The following is a 22,404-nucleotide window of genomic DNA, read 5'->3' on the forward strand; positions in this document are numbered from 1 at the left end:
AGAACTTAACTAAAACTTAAATCCTCTGGGACCCCAGRGCAGGAGAAGCACAGTTAAAGACATTTCATGTCTAACCAGATGATACTTAGATTGCAAGSCAGTTACAAGCTACAGAAAGCCTTAGTACTAAGTCCTTATTAGACTAACAACTCAGGTTTCTACACAGTTACCACACATCTCCATTCTTCTTCTGTGAAAGAATCATGTGAAGCACAAATTTGGCCATAAGTATTGCCACATAAAAAGGACAGATTTTTCTAGGTCTTATGAATTCATGTCACGTGATATCACTAATACTTCACATTCCTATGCTGCATATTTTCCTTTTTCACTTTGAGSAAGGCAGTTCAACCAATTTATCCAACATTTTTTCATATAGTTATAAATTAACATTAAAAAGAAATGTACAATGTCATTCTAGTCCTGCTGAATAGTCAAAGTAGAATTAGAGTTTTTCTCTTTTAGGTTTCTTTGAGGAGATTAACAGCTAGTTGCATGAATCAGTTAAGAATTATAATATTTTTAGCCAATTAGACAAAGATAAGACAAAAAACCCTACCGACAAGAATGTGCAATCTTCTGTCCTAAAGTTGGAGGGGTCCTATGTCTCCTGTGCAGCTGTCCTTGCAGCAGCTCCTGGTTGTATACTGGTCTCTGCACACAATACCTCGGGCTTTGCTCAAGACATGCTTCTTGCTCTTGAGCATGTTCCATAGTTGWTCTCACGGAGCAGCAGTGAAGGAGGAACGGTTCCACAGTCTCCACTGAAAAACCTGGCTGCAGACAAAAATAAATTTAGCATTTGACCTCATATTTGGCATTTTGTTTCAAATAATGTATTTTGACAATCTAGAGACAAGAACTGTGCAGTCTAATTTAATAATTTGTAACAGCAGTAAGATAATAAATCACACTCAGTCTTTAGTATATGCAAGCTATTAATTTATGCTTGCGTAAAGAAAGCTTTTGCATTAATTACTCTGTAAATAATAGCTGAAACAAACTTGGAAGGTTGTATTCATATTTATCTGGATTTTCCCTCAGTTTTCAAAGAATATGTCACTGTAAGAGGGAGATTCCTTTATTGCTGAATTACTTCCTGCTTTCTCACAAACTGGCACATCCATTCTCAAGAACTCTGATTTTAACACTAGGAAACCCACTTCTTTCTTCCAGCTTGCCATTTGCTTCTTGAATCCATCTACCTGCTTTCCCTCCATTTCAGAGGCTTCTTTTTCCAAACAGCATCTCAAGGGTGCACAATTCACTACTTTCAAACAGTTATAATTTCAATGGATGTACCACTTTCTGCTAGTCTCAGTCTGTACCCACTAAAACAGGCATCAGGAGATGTGCCCAGTTTTAAAACTAGCCAGAAGGTTTGCAAAGATCTATTTGTCTGTCTGATTCAGTATCACAAACATCTTAACATGTTTAAAAGACACACTGCTAATTCCTTTGCCCCGTGTTGGCTGTTTTTAGAAATACTGGGCAAGAAACACAACTCCCAATTACGAGCAAAGTGACAGGACTGCTATGTCGTTAGGCAGAGATGCTGGCTAGTGCCACACTCGATGACAGAACGTGAGTGCAATGGGAAACAGAGCCATCATTGTGAACAAGGCCCTCGGGCTCAAGTCCAGCAAGTCACTTAAGCATGTGTTTGCCTTCGACCAAGGGTGCTAACCCAGGRGTGTTCAGTTTTTAGCTGTACATCAATACTTTTCCGGGAAAGGGCTACCACACAGAAATTAAACAAATTGCTACCTAAACACTCAGACAAAGCTACTGCTATTGGTCCAATATTCTGATTCAGCAAATACACTCAGACCAGCAGCAAAATACCAATATTGCTATCTGTGCCTTCAGTCTGATGAAAGTGCTGGAATTTTCCACTCAGGTCTTGGTAGTCTCTATCTCCTAGGACTGACACAGCCTAGCATCTCTTCAATTCTCAGTATTTCATAAGCAACACTTCCTCTACCTTGTCAGTCAGAAAAGGGTATTTTTATTAAAATTGTATTTTTTTATTTACCTTACACTCTAGATTGACTTCAGCTTTATTGTGTGAAATAAAGGTGATCCTGCTTGAGCAGGGAGGTTGTAATCTATGATCTCCAGAAGTTCCTTCAAGCCCCAACCATTCTGGGATTCCATAATTGTCCCTCATGTCATTATTTAAATAGAATCTATCTTTTCCAGTAATTAATTGATGTGTTCTGGCAACATTGGCCTCATCTACAAATTAAGATGCAATTTTAATCAGTCCTAAACAGAAAATCCACTCAAATCAGAACAAAAACTGCAGCTGCATGCAAAAGACACAAACCAAATCAGTTCAAAGGAYTGGTTTTGGCCAAACTTCTCCAATAAAATGAGAATGTAATAGCAAAACATATTTTGCCAAGGTTTTAAAAACATGCACCCTGCCTTCTTTCTGCTACAAAGGACAGCAACACAAGACAGTGTCCAACTAACCACAAACAATATAGGTACTGAATTTCCACAAATTTGAGTTTGTTCAGCTTCAAGTAGATTGGTTAGTATCTAGAAAAGCCACATGAGTTTGTAATGTAAATCTAGACCTGGAGGAGTCTTGAGATCTCTTGTGTACATATGCTCCAGCTCTTCCAGGTACTAGGAGTAAATACAGAACAAGAGAAATTCTGTGCTACCCCTGTTTTTCATGGTAAAATCAATCATGCAGGTGTATTTGACTAACTGAATAAGGCTTGACTCTAAATCAGTTATCCAGATTGTGGAAAGTTTTAGTTTGGAATACTTCCAGAGGTCACAACCCAAGTTTCACCATCACTCAGTCTTAAGGTTTTAAAACTGTAGATTGAACGTTTCTGATTCTGTTAGAGTTAAGAAGTTACACTGCACTGAATCATGAGAACCAGCTAACACAAAAGTAAACTTCAGGGAGGATACGACAGAATCTTTCTTTACCTTCCCAGTGGATATGAGAACATGGAAAACAAATCACGTGTCATTAAGAGGTCCTAAATCTACCCTAAAATTATGGCTGGATAGATCATGTTCAATTTTTCCATGTCATGTCACCAAGTTCATCATAACTGCCCTGCATAAGCATGTTCTCTGCTGGCAACAWAAAATACTAAGATGCAGATATTGCAACAACAACTGAAGTCTTTAATATCATCTGTCTCTCGTGCAAAAGCACACAGGGAGCAAGACTGAGAGGTTTGTCCTCACAGTAGATGATACACATTGTCTATAGAGTAGCAAAATAGTAGCATTTCATGACTGGTTCCAGTGCCTCTCCAAGTGTCTGTACTACAAACTGCAAAGCACAGAAACTGAGTCTTGCCCTTCACTCCCAGAATGCTTGAAGAAGAGCAAATGCAGCTACTGCCATTTTCATGAAAACAAAGCTTACTGCTATGATTTCTGAAAACTCAAAGACCTTTATCCAGAGGAAGAAAAACGTAATGGTGGGTAGTAGAATACTGTTCTCAGACAACCTTTGAACTTAATTGCAGGAATGAAGTTAAAAATCTGTAAGAAACACTGTCATTAATCTTATCAGCCAGATAAGAGTTGAGCTGAAGTAGCTAAAAGCTGTATGCAAAAGACTTAAGAGTTGGCAATTCTTTATCTGACTGATAAAGGCCTGTCTTATGTCTTTACTGCTATTATCAAATTGAAGGTGTTAAAGAAAAAAAGTGAAGCAAACATGAATTTATAACACTATCACTAATAAATTAGCACTTTCTCTTCCCATTCTTAGCTGATAAAGGAAGTCTATCAAGCCCTCTGCACTGATTCTTGTCGAGGACAATAATTTTTGATCCAATTCAAATGAATCAGAGTCAACCATAAAATTTACAGGAATAAACATTTGGCTTCTGTTCCCTCGATTCAAAATACAACTATAGAGGAAAAAAAGCAAGAAGCTGGAGCCATTAAGAATGGTATACTGTGTGACTATAGCAGCTTTAATGGGCACTTTGGCTCCTAATGTGTATCTAACCTGAATGTGTCTGAACTACCTAATGAAATGGGGGAGTCAGCAGCAAATCCATTGTCTTGCCCATTTAAAAAGAGCAAAACCTCTTTCCTTTGGTGGCTAAGCACAGAATTGCGTTAAAGCAATTATATATATTTATAGCAAAAAAGCACAGGTGGACAGTACTAGTACTGTGTTACAGTGTGTCCTGTGATAGGGAATTCCAAGTCTGATCATGAACAAAAAAGTCTATGAAATATTTTGTGTCTTCAAACTTACAAATACAGGTGACTGCCATGAGCTAAAGAGCTGGAGGAAATACTGCTACTCTATGTAAAGTATGTTCTCCCAAATGTACACTGCTACACTAAAGTCAGTTCCTACTGTCTGAAGAGGTGAGACACAAAACCAGGTGATTTTAGGAACCACATAATGGCRCCCTCCCTCCCTTCCTTCCCTCTTTGGCCTCATTCCCCAGTGCCCTCTGCCCTTCCATTTTCACCCTGACTGACATGTACAAAGCTGTTTTTAAAATAAGCACAAAGGTGTAAAATGGCTGGGTGTGGTAATAAGGAATGTGTTCTCCTAGTTTTATTGGACTGTGTTTATCATACTCATTCCTCCTCCACTACTCCCACTAAATCTACTAGCAACTCTATTTTTTTAAACCTGAAGCCTATATAAAACTTCATAAATATGGAAATAACTTGTGAAACAAACAAAGTTTTCCTTGTGTAGGTCCCAATCATAGAAATGCACTCCAGGAATGACCCTTTGGGAAAAAAATCAAAACCTSAAATTTATATACAGCTTTTAGACAGGCAAAATTTCTCCTCTACTCTTTAGAAAGGTGAGTTGATTAAATAAACCATGTTTGGTTGTGTGATAAAAGCATCTCCACACACCCACGATGTTACTCAGAAGAACAACAGCAGGACGGAGAATCTGGATAATACCCTGGTGGGCTACTGCCAGGGCCACCACATGAGCCATCAGCCTGGATGTCCCTGCCAGCTCTGGGTGTGAAAGCATCTGCCCATCTCTAAGAGTAAGAACACACAGGGGCAGCAAAAGGTGACCTGGTCAGTCACACCTGTGAACATGTGATGCTCTGTACCAACAACTGGAGTGGGGCTACAGCCTTGAGGGCTCATATGTCCAGCTCAGCTAGAGAGACTGGGATGAAGGAGTTGCTGGGCAGACTGAGTGCTGGAGGGATCCATCCTGTACTTGTGTGATGCATCTCTAYATTTGTACATACAGTCTCATTATTGGACCTCCATCCTGCTTAGCCAGAGAGCAGAACTGTCAGTGCTGCCTCTCTGATATGCATGACTTGCCATGTACAGATGTAAATAAATTGTGTACATGTGTTCTCTGTGTGTGTGTGTGCTTATTGGAAACACATCTTCAGCCTTGGACTGGTTGGATGTGGGGATATGGAACAGCAGCCTCACATTCCTCATGCTGCTGAATTTAGTATATTTTCCTCTAATGAACCTATCTTAGCCACTGAAAAGAGCATAATAATAACATGTGAGGCATAAAGATCCTTCTCTCAGAATGGTAACAAATTAGACATGTATATTAGAAAATAATAAATTATGTAACTGATAAGAGTTAATTCATATTTCATGTTCGATGACAAAAAATACTTTAGTCTCCAAAGTGGAGTCTCCATGGACTAATGAATTCATTAGTGTCCTAATAGCATCTCTTATCAACCAGCAATCTTATGTTTGTTTTCATCAACAGAATGTTTTAGGAACCTGTTATGATGATTGAGCTGTTTAATCAATTTCACATAAGACAAACACCTGGAGCACTTTGAGCAGCAGAAAACATTGATCTCCTTCCCTCTGAGATAAGAGATGGCTTCTGTTTCCAGTGTAAACACACAAATGACCATGAGAACCCAAGGCAATATGATCATTCTTATTCCTGCTTTTTGTGATTTCAGTGACCTTGGATTCTATTCTGCCAGCCTCAYTCTCTTTGCCAAAATCTGATTCCACTATCACTAGCTACTGCTAAGTTAATCAGAGTGGTACCATGGCTGATGACCCCTTTGATGTGCTTCAGCCAACTGATAAGGACACACACCACCTCAGAGACAGGTAATCATTGGCCAGCTTCATTTTCCAGAGAAAATCCACTGCCAAAAACTTTGTTGGAGTACTTTCAATCACAAAGCTCCAGTTGATCAGAGGAGATAATATAGATCAAGATTATGCACACACACCAAGCTAAGCCAGAATAATTTCTATACTTCATGGGATCTCAGTGCACCAATGACTTCCAGGAGCTGGTTCATTTTTTCAGGCAAAGAGGAACAAGCAGACAGCAAACAAGTGTCTGTACAGAAAGGACAAGTTACTTGGTTCTGTGATACACTTCCATCTGCAGAGAAGCCACCAAAAAAGAATTCTCCCCTATCTGCTTCATCTACTCTGTTTACATACACCACTAGCCCCTCTCAAGTGCTGCATCAAGCTAAAAATAAACAATGGAAAAAAAAAAAAAAGGTTGTTATTTGTAACTAAAATAATTTCAGTCATCATGTTTACAGTGGAAACCTCTCAAGCAACAGAGGAAACTGAAGGACAGAAAAACTGTGGTCAGGGGAAGAAATGACTGGGGTGGAGAGAGGGAAGAAGAGAGGGTTTAGAATGGAATTATAAATTTATATTCCAGTTTTACTGCTGAAAACATGGCATAAAGTAACTTCCTTACTTAAGAAACATGAGGTTTTGCAAAGTCTCAAAAGATCCTCTACAAGGCTCTCTGTCACTTTCTCAAAGGATCTGTCCCCCTGCAAAACAGGCTACAGCCACTGCCATGCCTGAAGAAATTCCTGAAGAACTGATGCCTCTGAAAGGCAACAAAGAACCTCAGCATAGGGCAGCCTTGGGAAAGTAGTAGTGCTAATTATTTATCAAAGGTGCAAATCTCTTCCTGATAGTTCTGAGAGAGAAGTTCAACTTCCCTATCCATTTTAGGATATRAAAACATTTCATTATTGGAAGCTACATTATAACACACATTTTCTGTGTAAACCTTTTTTCTGCTTGAAGTATCAAACCAAACACAGCATGAGCAGTGAGTAGAACATGAGTTATGATAGGTCCTGTCCCCATCACAAGCAACTGTTGCTTGGTTAAGATGTTACCCAAGCAATAGAATTCTTCTGTTTCCTATGTACTTGAGTGTTGCTTCATGTTCTGAAGGTAAGTGTCAGTGGGAATAACCTTCCTCAACATTTTGATGCCAAGGTTACACCTAAAGGCCACAAGTGCACAGCAAACACAGGCCAACAGTGCTTTTCCTGAAAGTATTTTAAGATACACTGAAAGCAATGAATGTGTAGAGAAGTTTCTCTTCGCAGTTTGCTGTGAAATAAGTATTTCACAGCAAACCCCTGTTTTATTTGCAGCTCACCTTATGGCTTCATAATTCTTCTGTGGCTGAWGACAGAGCTCACATTTTAATGTGAGACAGTTGCATGTCTGTTCTTAAACTGCAAAAGCAAAAAGATCAACCCTGATACAACTGAAGAGTTCTCCAACYGACCCTTCAAGTGTCTTTGGCAGAATAATCCCACATGAATGGATTCCYGCAACATCTACACTAAAACAGGATGTCATCATGAAGGAACTGGAAAAGCGACAAGGGTATCTGGGCGAAGAATCATCAAATGAAATGAAGAAAGGTTCATTGAGTAACTTTCTGATGATTTTTGCTTACAAGAACTTTTCTTTCTTTCTCAGGAACACATGTAAAARAAACAAATGTCATCAGCAGGGAAAAAGAAAAATCAGATTCACGACGACTGTAGTTAGTTAAAGACTCAGGTAACATGTTCAGCCATATGGACAGTATTGTAGCACCAAAAAAGATCCTAAAAAGGTCCTATGTATTGATTTTAAACTTGAAACTAGCAAAGAAATAAAACTAGACTCTAGCTAAGAAATAAAACTAGACTCATGTAATACAGAATGGGAAACAAGAAAAGAAGTACAGTGCAAAATTACGAAATGAAAAATGCAATGAACCAGAGACAGTAGATACAGAAAGAAATAGGGAGGGCTTAGAAAACAATGTTATGTCAAAGCTGTTAAGCTGTGGCAGGATCCTAGCAATGCAGGAGATGYTGAAGTGGTAAATGAACTCAGGCACAGCTTTCTCTGGGAAAGGAACTGAACCATGTTATGCTATAAAGTTACGGCAGCAGCAGCAAAACTTCTGTATTTAGAGAAAATATTACAGTTGCCTGTGTCTGTGAAAGATCTGTAGCTCTGTTCCTGATGTGACTCTWCAGATTTGCCTGAGCTTAGCATCATAGAATAGTGGAAGGGACCTTCGAGACCACCTTGTTCTAACCCCCCTGCCATAGGTAGGGACACCTTCCCCTAGACCAGGTYGYTCAAAGCCCCACCCAACATGGGATGAGCTTAGTTAAGAGAGGTTTTTTGAGGAGTTCTCAAGTCTCACCCCTGCCTCAGAACCTGATTTCCATAAAATAAATGAAAAGGAGCAATTTGATTTTTGCTCTAGCCCAGTCCATGCGTTAGAATCTTGGATTTTCAATTAACAGATTAAAATCTATTAATTACCTAACCCACACCCTCCCCAGTAACCCACAAAAAAACAAACAGAATTGATTATACAAAATGGCATGCAACACTCAAAGCAGAGCACTCAAACTTGATCCACTGCCTGGGCAAAACCAGCAAGTTTTCAGTGAAGGCTGGAGAAAAAAAAGATTCTACCCAGGCAGTAAAAACACAGATTAATCATAAAAAAAAACCTCCCAGGAAGTCAATCACACTGTTGCTTGCCACATGGAAGGTTTTCCTAGCTTGCTACTGCACAAAATAAAATAGTTAATGTGACATTTTGAGAAGAGTAGTCCAAGTTCTTGCAAAGGCCAGTGATTCATATATGTACTCTTATAATCATAAATAAAAATCTAAACCCTATCAATGCAACTGACTTGCAAAACTCATTCAGCTGCCTGCACAAATTTACAGCCATATCGTCAAACCCATGGAAATGCTCGACACTGTCCATTTGTCTATAGCTTTCCCATTACCTGGGCACATGGTAAATAACACAAGACCTGCACTTTGCTGCTGCTTATACTTCTGAAGAGCAAAAAGGCACAGATAACTAGCTATAAAACAATAGTAATGGCAGATCTTGTAGCAATATAAAGAAATATTATCAAGAAGGACTATAATGAAATATGATCTAGCAAGACAACATTCTGCTGGCTAACATATCTGGGAAAGAAACATCAGAATAAGGATGGTGTTTAATTCATTAAAGATAACTGGGAAATCAATAGGCCAATTAAAGCTTGAGAGTTTTAGTTTCAGCATGGTTTTCTTGTGCTAAAAGTAACAAGTTACAAAACAATCAGATAGAAAAAAACACATGCTTTAGAAAATCAGATCTTACAGAAAAAAATATATCAACAATAAAACAGAAGGAAAAATGGCAGTCATCAGTTCATTGGGCAGAGATCAAGAGAGAAAGAGGAGTCCAGAGGACTCCACTTTTCCAGGCAACTCAGTGGCTGCACAAAAGTCCTRGTTACATTTACTGAGGCTACAGCTATAGTTCAAATAAAGAGTAGTTTAAGACAATGCTGGTCTCCCCATACTATTGTAATAGAGCAGATAAACGTATGTTCAGTTCTTCTTTCTCAAGTTATTGGCAGAAGAGCAACAGTGTTATAGCACATGCTAGATCTGTGCCTCTGTATTGCATGATTTTAGCATCACTTAAATAATAACCAACTTCACATGTGGTTTTGGAATATTTAAGTTCTAAAAACCTTGGATTTTTGGGAACAGATTACTATACCCATGAAGAACTGTGAGCTAAAAATATGATTTGAACCACAGYAATGGACTAGAAATTCCAAACAAAAGGCAAGATGCAATGGCTGTTCAGTGTYCCAAGTTGTAAGATCTCATRACTGAATCAAACAGAGCATTTTAGWAAGTATTCAGYCTAGAAAACAGAGCTCAGTTTGTGCCAGAGGCCAAAAAGAGTCACCATTTCTTAGGCCTTTCACCTAGRTCATGCTCAATCATTTTCACTTTTTMAAATTATGTCAGCCTGTAAGCAAACTGTTACCCTGCACAAAGAGTTTGTACAGTACAAGCAAATAAAAAGCACATCAGCTCTATACACATTACTCAGGCAGAGAAAGCACAGTTTAGTGATCAGAACTCAAGCATGGATGCAGCAGCAGGCTTTTTTCTTATTGGACTTAGAGCTTTCCTTCACTGAAATCTGATTCTTAATATAATCCAATACCGCCCCAACTCCCCCCCATAAATATAAATTTAAATGTAATGAAGCTTTTAGAATGAGAATGATGTGTTAAATACCCTGAAGCCTATACAAGGGAGTAAATGCTATTGCAAATTAATATGCTTTATCAGTTACCAATAGCAGTTCKGCATGTGTGAAACTCCATTCTCTCCCTATACCTTTTCCATGCTACATTTCAGAGATGTTTCACAATACAGTGCAAGACAATTAACAAAACACTTCAGTTCGGAAATGGTGCTAAATGCAGAACTGAAACATCTATCGTTTCTTAGGAAGACTATGCACTGTCAGAAACCACGAGTTTCAGTGTGATTATTGTCTCTTGAGGAAGGCAAGAGGTGATTCCCACAGAGTTAATTCAGTGTAAGCCACCTGCAYGTGCTTGCTTCTGAAACAGTACAGTTAATTACATTAGTTTTTCTATTTCTACAGCGTCAGTAAAGTAGCATCCGACTTGTGAAATTCTGTAATATAAATCAAGACACCTGTTAACCCAAAATACCTGTTACTTCACATTTAGTAAAAGACATTTTARAAGTCCGTTTGCAAATTTTAGTCTTCCTTTGTGAAAACTTCAGCCAAAACATTCTATTGCCCAGACCCTTGAAGTCAGTCACCCACATCGAAACCAATGCTGTACAATGCTGTGATAGATATGAAGAATTATGAATGCATATTCTGCTGATTCATCAGCAGAAATAATGGCAGCAATCTGATGCTTTATCTTTTCCTTACTACTGGACTATCCCTAAGTGCCTGTTGCAACAGCCACTTGGGTCCTCTGAAATTTTGAAGCACCCCGAGAACAGCTTTCAACCATATTTCAGTGTTCAGACAATTAAAAGTTTTGCAACAGCAGCACGGGCATGAGCACAGCAAATTTAAGCCTACTTACTTTTCTGGCTAGCTTTTCTAGTTGCTTTCACTGATCCCTTGTAAGGAGTTCAAAATGTCCCCACAGTTCGTGAAGTTAAAAAACACTGACATAGGGAAAGGYAAAATTTCATCGTTGCCTGAAAATTTGAAGGGCATGAAGGGTTTGGGGGAGAATAGTTTAATCGAGGTTTTGGAAAATTTTAGAAGTCTCTGGATTGAAGCACGTAATCCAGTGCAAAGCAGTTTTTGTTATTACAAGACTTCTTGGGAGAGTCGCCCCGACCTAAACTGACAGCCCGCAGCTTAAAATCGGAGTGGTGCAGCCACAAGACGAGGAAATGACTGATGTCTCACCCTCCCTCTGGTTTCCCCTTGGGTGCTCCGCGTGTTTTACAGCGCCGAGCAGCGCGGGGGCCGCCGCTGCCCGGGAGCCCCTTAGGGGTGCGAGGGGCGCGGAGCGGAGCGGTGACTGCCCCGGCACGGCGCTGCCTTCGAACCGCTCCCGCCGCACGCGGGGCTCCGGCTCCGGCCGCTCCGCCGGCCCCGACACCGGCACGGGGCGAGGGGAGCGGGGACGGCACGGAGCGAGACCCCCAGGCCACCCCGGCCCGAGGTGTCCGAGCCGGAGCCACAGGCACGGGGACAGCCCGACCCCACCGACGCTCCTCGAGGCTCAGCTCGCTCCCCTCAGAGGGGAGAGCTCCTCCGCCGCCGGCCCCGCCACGCCGCGCTCACGCCCGCCCGGCCAGCCGCGCTCCGCTCACCTCCCGGCGCCGCCTGCCTGCAGCCCGGCACCTCTATCCCGGCAGCCGCAGCCGCCGCTCGCTCCAAGGTGAGGAGCACAGGGGCGCGGGCGGCCGCCAGCCCCCGCCCCCTCCTGCCCTGCCCCCTCCCGCCCCGCGGCCGCGGGCGCTCCTGGGACTCGTAGTCCCTCCCGCAGCCCCCGCCGGGCGCGTCCCCGCCGCGGCCTACGAGTCCCAGGATGCCGCGGGGCGTGCGCGCCCCCGCCAGTGCGGCCTGCGCGGGGTTTGGGCTTCCCCCACCCCCGGTGGCGCTCGGAGAGAGCCACAGARTCAATGGAATCACGGAGTGATCAGGGCTGGAAGGGTCCTTCATCACCACCGAGTCCAACCGTCAGCCCAGCAGTGCCCCTGWAACCCCTAAAGCACATCGCCCAGCGCCAGGTCCTGATGGCTCTTAAACACCTCCAGGGATGGTGACTCCACCTGCCTGGGCAACCTGTTCTGCTGACCCGAACTGTGAAAATTTGTTTCAAATATCTGTCTGGGTATAGTTTTTTTCTTTAAGGCCGCAAAGGATACATAGGTATCAATTTCATTGTGAATATGCAGGAATGARTAGTGAAATACTTTCACAGATCTCATATTTTAGTCCTTGGTTTATCATGTTTTCCATCATAGTAGCTGTCTCTCGCCCAAGACAAAAATGTTTTTCCATCTCCCAGATTTGTGTTTGTACACAGATTTTGCAGAAATTTTGTCCCAACTTTGAAATTCTTACACACTAAGACCAGGAAAGAAATTGTAAAACTGGTGTCTACAGGACTGTATTATTTGAAAACGTTAAAATGATTCCTTGACATGGTAGCCCTTGTTAGAATTTAAGAGTAACTTAAATAAAATTTAAAAGAATTCAAGATGAAATGCAGCACTTTAAATTTCAGTATTGCCAGATCGATAAATATCAAGATCTAAACATTTCTAAAGTTGCCTTCCAAATATGAGGTTTGTCTATTCAAAACAGGCTATAACAAAAAGGCATTTTGTTGAAAAATTTCAGCAATAGATAATGCCACATACATCMGACTTCATGTGTAATTGTGTTGGATGCCATTGTTATACAGAACTGGGTAGGTGGAAATACTCTGGAAAACACATCTCTGTTAATTCATAGTTATTTATCAAAAAACCTCCCTTTTCCCCTGAACCTGGAAATCTGTAGCCTTTGTTAGAATGCAATTGTAATTCACTCATTAAGTTATGTCCTAGTAGTGAAATCCTGAAATGCCAGTAAAACATACATTGCAGTAACATACCACAGAAATACCTGTTTATACACCCTGTACAAAGAGAAAGGAGAAGATAAAGCCTCAAACAAAGATTAGTAGATTCCTGCTAGGAAAATCCACCCAGGTATAAAGAATTTTGAGTGTTCCACTAATCCTGAGGATTATGTTACACTAATTGTGTCAATGGTTGCATTTAAATACAAGCTGGTTTTAATTTCTTGTGTGCATTTTAGCATGATGCACTCGCAGGTTAATAATTCTTTTTATTGCTTCTTTCCAGCATTGTCTAAAATGGTAAAAGATGCTGCGGTTCTTCAGCTCTGGGAGAAGGACAGGGATTAATATAGTGCTAAACYCAGTAGCAGCAAGATGAAAAGAGGATTTTTGGTGAAAACAAGAATAGGGAGGGAAAGTTAATAGAGAATAAACAATACAGAACAGACAATTGAGGAGTGTAAAAACATGCCTATGGAGGATAATTGTGGAATATTAATTAAGGGTGCACACACGCYGCTCCAGCTGTGTGATGACAGAGGGCTCAGTGTGAACTCTGAGGGYTCAGCAGGCTCACAGGAGATGCAGCAGCAGGAGCCACTGCTCTGCAGCAGCACAGGGAAAGCTGCAAGGTGTTGCTGAAGGCCACATCCAGTGCCCTGAGCTGCCTGCAGCTCCAGCTGTTAGGCTGGTTATTTCTCAACTTCCTCCAACAGCCACTCATGGTGGGTATGGCAAGGGAGGTAGCCGAGGGGCCAGGAGAGTGGAGAGTTCTGGCACTTCCAGCTGGTCATTGGCATGCACTTCTCATATGGAACACCCCAAATTTGCAAACTGGGTCAGATGGGCTCTGCTGACTGGCTCACCCCCCACCATGCCCTGACTACACTCACAGATCTTCTAAGAATGAGACAACTTTCTAAGGCAGAAAACCAACCTCTGTATATAATTGTAATCTTACACATGKCCTAGGACAGGTCAAACCAGCTGAATGAGTAAAGCTGAGGTGGACATTTCCATATGAAGTGAAACTCATTTGATGTACAGGAATTTTCCCACTGATTTCATAGCAGTAGGCTTGGTTCTCAAAGTGCTGCTRTTAATTAGCTGCTGCCCACATCCTATACAGGCACATAACTCATGTCAAACTCTGTTATTGTCCATAATAACACAATTATTCTAGCAGAGGCCCAAACATTAGGACATTTTCCTTTTTTGCACTGAAGTTCCTTGAAAATGGCTGAACCCAAATAATTTAAAATATCCCCTGAGAGGGGTGTGATTTTAAATCAGCTAAGCTGGGTGTCCAGTTGTGAGTATAAAGCAGTTGAATGGCTTTGCACGTGCTGTTTCCAGCTGACCCAGAGCTGTGGGGTATCAGCCAAAGGCTGGCATGTGTGTGCAGGGAAAGAGGGACCTGAGCAGCTTCATGGGATCAGCAATATCATCCTAATGCAGAAGRAGCCCTGAAATCTGTGGCTACACAGAACCTCCCAGAGTTCTGCCTTTGGCCCAGATGCAGTCAGGGACACAGCTGAGCCTTCTGAATAAGCTTCTTTGCCACTATCTTGCACAGATCTCCCCTGAGGAGCAGAGYTCAAAAGCACAACCACAATCTCTTGTTTTTTTAAAGAAGCTTAAGAAACTTGTTTCAGTCTATGAACCCAGCATATATCATCATCCTCCAGTACAGTATTCTTCTGTCCCTGGAACAGCATTTTTCCTTGGCCCCACCTTGCCTTTGCTGGCTAAAACTCTTCCCGTCAGGCTTTGTAGTAATTAGCCACACAGGGCCTAAGTCTTTAGGCTTAGTGCCAGCTCAGTCCCTTCAGCTGAAMCAGGAATAACATGGCAAAGAAAAAGCAACAGTCAGAGAACATCAGCAACAGAGGAGGACATGGGACAATTCATCCCTGTGTCACTTGTACAATGCTTGCATCCTCATACCTCATGGTCTTTTCTTCCAKTAACAGATCCACTACTGGTGGATAATGGATGCTCTGCCTGCTCCTTCACAGATGCACTGCAAGTGGTTGCATGGCCTCAGCTGCTCTGGATTGCTGASAGCCCTAAGCAGCTCTTTAGGGCCATGCTTAACCCAGGCAAGCCCTTTTGCTGACCTCACTTGGTTCCAAGGCTCCCTTGCCAGCTYGGGGTGAAGGTGGCTCCCCTTTACAGCTGGCTTGTTCCTGTTCCTCCAGTGTTGACTCATGTTTGCTTAAACCTTCACTACAGAGCTGATCTGAGTGGGCTTTATCTGGGGCCTCAYGCTGGCTTCCTGCTTCAATAACAACCAGCCCCATTGAGAACTAATGGATAAATGATGYGGTGATGCTGTGGCAGCATTTCCACCCAGAAACATTTGCCCTGAAGGGTTAGCAAGTAAATAAAACATAGAACCATGTTTATGAATGTTGTGTGTCTCTTTCCAAATGTTTTCCTTTCTAGACTAAACAACTCTCTCTACTTGGAAGCTCATGGGTTCAAGGGTCTTGTTCCTGCTGCATGACTTTGCAATCTCTCCAAATTGTTTACATCTGCATTTAAGTAAAGGGCTCAACAGCAGACAACTGCTGTCTACTTTACCAGCACTGGCAGCCGTATTTATATTTACTGTGTTTTATCATAAACACTTCTATTGATGAAATGCAAAATGGCTTTTTTTTAAAAAAAAAAAAACAAAACTGCTTTTAGCTGTTGATTCTACTTCTGTAATTTTATTGTCTAGTTTGGTATTTACCCAGTTTTTGTGCTGATACCTTGCTCTTCGACAATGTCTTGTCATTGAGTGTATTTTCTGTGTTATTTAATTGCTACCCTTTTTTGTAAATTGTCAAGTATGTGCAAAGCTGGGTTGGGTCCTTCAAAAATATTGGTGCTCTGCACATTTCCTCCCATTAAGATTATCTTATCATCTTTGGAAGAAGCCAGTTCAAGAGAAAAATATTTAGGCAAAATTAYGAGAACTTAAGGTTTTGGTTATTTCAGGAAAACAGCAGTCAGAGCTTATTTTTGTTAAATTTCTCTTATGTTCTCCTAATTCTACTGGAACATGGCTTAATGTGCTGATAGAAGAAATGAGGAAGACTATAAGGCATACTAAAAGTCAATTTTCATAGTTAGGTCTGCCAAAGTTTTACACCAGTAGATAAGCTTATTAGTACATTTTATAGCATTTTTATTGCCATTGATTATCYGTTGTGCCACCCTTGCTATTTTAACAACTGTTTAATGTCAGATGACTCATTGCTTTCAGCCATATGGGAGGAAAAATAATAAAAAAAAAAACAAAAAAAAACATTTACTGAGTGTACCATGTATGTATGCTATGAGGGGTGTTGTAGGAATGGAAAAAGTCTAAGGAAGAACTTCCTGGAATCTGGAAAGGGCAAATGACAATACCACTTGGGGATCTTCCAGTGAGGAAAAGAAAAGCCCGTGCAGAGTTTTTGGTGAGTCTGGGATTCCTCTGATTGCATACATTCTTCAAGGGAAATAAATACAACTGTGAAAAGCAGTTTCTCTGAGTACTCTGAKCTCTTGCCTAAAAGAAGTCAGGCAAAGGGCCTCACTGTATCTAAGGTCTTTAAAATACATTAATTCCCTGGCAGCTCATTAGATGAACATCCATTTTAGATTGAACTATCACCCTTCTATTGACATATTAGAGCAAATAAAATTATCTTTAAAAATAGGAGTGTTTAGATCTCGCATTTTTATTTGTTCAATGGGCAAAACTCTTACTATAATATTTTAAAATCACTTGCCCAAACATGAAGCTGTCATAGTTTTTAATAACCCATGTTTTGTCTTSCTGCTATTTCTTTGAATAAAACCTTTATCTTGTTTTAAGGGTTGAAAGTACGCAGTGTACACTGGCTCTCCAGCAGAGTACAGTGAGTTTTCAGGAGGCTGGACTGTTACAGTAAGTATCCAGGTTCATCCAAAGGTCTGTCACATAATTTTGACCAAGCCAAGGTGTTGACTAGTTGGTCACTGAATGACCTCCTTTTTTTTCTGCATTGCTCAGATACCTCTGWTCAAAAAAACACCTAAAAATTAAACACATGTTCAGCTGAACTTGGATCTGTAACATCATTCTGGTTCAGACAGGTGTAGAGCCAGAAGATGTGCATGATGTAAGAGCATAACAGATATATATGATACTTATCTGTGATTAGGAGAAGCTCAGCTAACTGGGACWRTTTAGCCTGAGGAAAAGGAAGYTCAGGRAGRACCTTCTTGCTCTCTACACCTGCCTGAAGGGAGGCTCTGATGAGGGGGGCATTGGTCTCTTCTCCCAAKTAACAAACTATAGGACAAGAGCAAATGGMTTCAAGCTGCACCAGGTGAGGTTTACAKTGGATATTAGGAAAAATTTCTTCACTGAAAGGGTTGTCAGRCATGGCACAGGCTGAGAKAAGTGGTTGAGTCACCATCCTTGGAGGTATTTAAAGGATGAAGATGTGGTGCTTAGGGACATGGCTCAGTGGTGGACTTGGCAGTGCTGGGTTAATGCTTGGCCTTGATGTTATAAAGCTCTTTTTGAACCTTAACGCTTCTATGATTCTAAGAATTACCAGCTGRAACAGAATACCTGTTAGGAACCAGGTTCCTTATGTGCCACATTGGACACTGGAAACACTGGTTTACAGTTTTTGGTTTGCAGGCAAGTCAAGAGTGTGTATTGGTCTGTGATCCAGTTTCATTCATTGYGCCAGAACCTCTTCCAAGGACTGTCTTATGCCCGAGGTGGGGCTGAGGAGATCTCTTGGTTACTTGCAAAGTGCTGTTAAGTCTGATGTGCTAAATGCTGAACAATAACATTAATGTTTGCTTTAGAATCTAAATATTTAGTAGAAGATTTTGGTTTATGATTTCATGTAAAGCCCATATGGCTTGAAAAATCTAACATCAGAATTCTTTGTTGACATTATCTTTATTGAAGCATGGATCTTTAGCTTGGTTCACCATAAAGTGAAGCATTTTATTTATGATAATAGACAGTTCAGGGCTATAGGGGCATTATAACGTTGCTGGTGTAGATACAACTTTATCAGAAGATACAAACATGACCCGCAATAGAAACAAACACCAAAGAGAACACAATGAAACGTCCACTGTTTACAAATCACTTCATTACTACAGACACCATATGGCAGTTACTGTAAGTAAATCAGTTTCAGAGAACTGACTACATTTAGACAGGGAATTGGGAATTTCTGTTTGGGGCTTAATCCACAAATCCGTAGTAGAAAAAAGTTTAATGTCAAGCATTCTTTTTTTACCCACAAAACAATGCTAACCAACAGACATATCAAAGAATAAGACCGAAGGATATCAACGCCTTTACAACTACTTTTGCAATTATCTTCTGGATTAGGTATTTTGATGATTTTTAAATACATTTTGTAAGAWGGTAAATAGCCCAAAAATCAGCAGCAAAAAATATTACAACAACAAAACAAGTAAATACAGTGCCAATGTGTCATGTTGTAGAAGAGAATACAAAGAGGACAAACAATGATAACTTAATAATATAAAATGACACAGAACTGAAATACAGTGCACTTAAATACCTATGTGACAGAGAATGTTAAATTCTGYACTTAGTATGTAGGTTTTTATAAACATAAAATCTGAAAAGTCTTTGTGCTTAAACGTTTTTTCCTGTTAAACAGAATTAGTTGCTTACTTCCAATACTGCCACTGTAACTGATATTACAACAGATCACAATTTTCACAGACACATCAACATTAAAACATTTACCTATGAGAAAATAAGTCACTTCTCATTAGTTCACAGTGCGAAAAAGTGGTGTACACTCTGTCTTGAGAAAGGCTTTCAGTTATTCATCAAGCCAGTTGCAGAAAAGTCCTGATATCAGATGCAGTGCTAGATTTAAAGAATGGAAAGCAACACATCACATGTTGGGAAGAAAAAAAAATAAATTTMTCGTTTCTTCATGGATATCGTCTAAGTGACCTTCGTCTTCTGTTGTAGAAATGCCTGAGCCCATGTTGCCGTGAAAAATTCATCATGTAATTTTGTTTGCGAGTGCTGTTGAAACCAAAGGGTGGAAGAAGAGAAGAATGTCAGTTTCTTTTACATATAGTGTAAATTCTTTAGGAGCAGTGAGCTAGTGGGACTGATTCTTCCTTGTCCTTGCATGACCTTTCAAGTCTGTGCAAACTGGTGTGAAGCACACCCTTTGTATAACTGCAAGGTACAAGGCAATTGAGAATCTGTCCCACTTTGCTTTCATTTACAATTCATTACCTTAGGAAAAGGTTAAGAGCTTTCAGCTAATGAAAACTGGTGCTACCTAGGGCCAGATTCACTAAAGATGTATGCACACTTCATAACATTTCTCTATGGGGGTTTTGTTCTCCAGTTATCCTTCTGTCTTCAGTCATTAACTGCTTTATCTTGAGAACAGAAGAAAAGCTTTACTCCACTTCCATTATCTTCTACTTTTACCATATAGGAAGTGAAATACAACACTTCTATTCAGATTAATGTTTCCCTCTCATATGCACCCTCTTCCAAAAAGAAAGGATGGTGTGGGAAATAAACATCACTATGTCTGGGAGGAGACTAGGCAAGAGAGCCCATCTGCCTAATTTAAGAAGGCACATTTATTTGGAAGACTGACCTGGAGGACAAGGCTCATCCCACCTAATGTTGGTTTCTATTTCTCCCATTGAGGGAAGAAGGAGCCCTGAGAGGGTAGATCCTTGAAGATCTGCAGTCAACAAATACCCTGTTTGTGGGTTCAAGGAAAGTTTTCACTAGTGAGTTTTGTCTGTGAGTAAGAAGTGAATACTCAGTGTAATAAGTCATACTTTCCTCTCTAGTGCATGAGCTTATTTTTAGTGAATGTGGCCCCTAGGAAAAAGGAGTAATTGTATGCTTTGCAAAATACCTACGATTCTCCAGAAGCAAAACCAGTTTTTGCTGTAGTACGCTAATTTTAAAACAGTCTAACAAAATTATAACCATTTCAACATCTAATCTTCAACACAATTGACTAAACYGAATAACAGTTATCATGTCAAAAATCTAAATTATAAACCTCTAAGCAAATCCAAGTAACTTCCTGACTAGTTATCCAAGGCTTTGCAATTTTCAGTTTTTGGGGTTTTTTTTGCCCCAAAAACTGGAGTGTATGTACAAAAATGAAATAAAGACCACCTCCTGATGACAATGAAAGCAAACAGATGTTCACTTGGTACAACTTTTGGCACTATCACAGGAAGGTAGACCTCTACGGCATTTGGCAAATGAGAGCGGGGTTAATGTTGAAGGCTGGTTAGTCCTGACTTTCACTTGACTTACTCAAGTGAAAAGGAAAGGTCTTTGCTGATTTGTAAGAGTTTTGTGTGAGAAATTGGTAGTSGTGAGTTTATTAAACTTTAATCCCACTCAGTAGCTCGAGTGTAATGCAGCACTGAACATCAGTTTGCACTCTGATCCTTTAGTTGTCTCGGGGGAACATCACCCTCACTCCAGTGCCAGGTGTCTCACTGACAARGGCAGGGGGGAAATGACAACCCCAAACCTGCTCCTGACTGTGGCTACCCTTGGTCATGAAGTTTGAAGAAGTTCTCAATTTTGCCTTCCCTTTAATTCCCATTGCTGGGAAGGGGGTGGTTCCTAAGACACGGGATCTTCAGGGCTACATGCCACCTGTCAGGAGAGCACCCTAACCATGAGGTGARGATGGAGCACCTATGTGCTGGGAGAAGGTTGCTCTGCAGCCAAGATACAGGGCCTGGGAGAAAGCACAGCCCARCTCTGAGCAGCTTTGCTCTGGGTGCATGGAACCAAACAGAGCCTGACAAATGGTTTGGCTGAAAAAATTGTCATTTCTGGACCTGGTTAGATTTAGGACTGAGCTTGGCTGTGAGAGCCTCGGCTAGGGCAAGACACATGGGGCACATGCTGAGCTGCAGTCCTTGGCCCAGGAACCTTTGCCCATGTCCATCCTGCCTTTGGTCTGCTTATGTTCAGCAACAACTCAGCAAAGATATTCAGGACTAATTTTGGACACTAATTTTGAACACAGCTATGTGCACCTAGTTGCTATTTCACTTCAAATGAACAACCATTTTGTATCTGGCCTTAAAGGCATGGTGACAATGTTTAAAACAATGAACAAAGAAAAAAAAAAGGAATAGAAAGAATTGAAAAAAGAAACAAAGGAGTCCTTACCTACTAATGCAGAAGAGATTTACTTATGTTTTAATGTATATAATTTTGTTCCATAGGAAGATGATCAAGGTGTTAGAAAAAAAGCAGATATTTATGTCTTACACTGAACACCTAGCCGTGCAATGTGTGAAAAATAAGAGATATCTAAATTTGCAGGAAGTAAGTAATTTCTTTTTTCTTTGCAGTAGCATAGTTCAGACTTGTCCTCACTGACATGAGAGAGACTTTCCAAGTACTAGTTGGATGCCAAGAAAAACTTCAYGCCAACTTTTCTGCTGTAGAAATACTTCTACTGTTTCCATCGGTAAATATGTGTACCTTATATGTTATAGTATTGTTTCATATTGTACCACAATATCAGAATAGGTCTATTTTTTTTTAACTTAATTTTATTTATTGGTAGGAGGCAAGCACTATATAAGAGAGACTAATAATGCTTTATAATATCACAAGAAGAATTATATAATATAGTCTGCAAGAGTACTTACGCATTCCTTGCATTTGGTGGATGCAAAAATCCTTTAAATACTATTAGTAGTAATATTAATTTTTATTTTCACTGACTGATAAAAGACTTTGCCATACTTTTGCTGTTGTTTTCTTGCTTGGAACACCCAAAATATGCTGGGCAGCATCAAACTATTTTAGGAATAGACCTCCTTCTGTGATGGAGGGTGTGGCAGGAACTTTTGTTCCAGTATTGGTGGCAACTTGAATACTCCTTTGTAARTGTGTAATGGACTGGTCAGCACCTGCTTAGCCTTCTGCCTTTTCTGTGCATTCACTGAACCATCAGTCAGTCAGAAAAGTTCAAATCCAAAGTAGTTATCTGTGTATTACTGATGGAGCACAGAGCAAAAAAAAAAGATTAACAGGAAGGACTACTGTGTAATCTGTTTGACACTTTTGAGTGCACTACTAAAAAAGAAATARAAGATAATACTGTTTAAATTTATGTAGGAAACCCTAAAT

General features: G+C 40.5%; 2 protein-coding genes across 4 annotated transcripts in view; both read right to left on the bottom strand.

Annotated features, from left to right (window-relative positions):
• SLC26A5 (solute carrier family 26 member 5) overlaps positions 1-12,065 on the bottom strand; it is a 33,057-nt gene extending 20,992 nt beyond the window's left edge. The window contains exons 1-2 of one of the 3 annotated variants that reach the window (XM_057364497.1): positions 11,959-12,065; positions 560-773 (exon numbers count right to left, since the gene is read on the bottom strand). In XM_057364497.1, coding sequence (XP_057220480.1) covers positions 560-714 — 155 coding nt within the window. In that variant the 5' untranslated portion in view covers positions 715-773; positions 11,959-12,065. Of the gene's footprint in view, positions 1-559; positions 778-11,213; positions 11,302-11,958 lie in introns of those variants that run through there. The other 2 variants (XM_057364494.1, XM_057364496.1) reach the window with 2 other exon arrangements.
• Positions 12,066-19,148: 7,083 nt separating this feature from the next.
• The window catches only part of RELN (reelin), a 270,732-nt gene continuing 267,476 nt past the window's right edge, over positions 19,149-22,404 (bottom strand). The window contains exon 64 of the mRNA XM_057364499.1: positions 19,149-19,278. Within this exon, the coding sequence (XP_057220482.1) occupies positions 19,182-19,278 (97 nt within the window). The 3' untranslated portion in view covers positions 19,149-19,181. The remainder of the gene's footprint in view (positions 19,279-22,404) is intronic.

This window comes from Malurus melanocephalus, unplaced genomic scaffold, assembly GCF_030028575.1.
Source record: "Malurus melanocephalus ecotype Western Australia unplaced genomic scaffold, MMel_1.1 scaffold_39, whole genome shotgun sequence".
Taxonomy (NCBI): Eukaryota; Metazoa; Chordata; class Aves; order Passeriformes; family Maluridae; genus Malurus; species Malurus melanocephalus.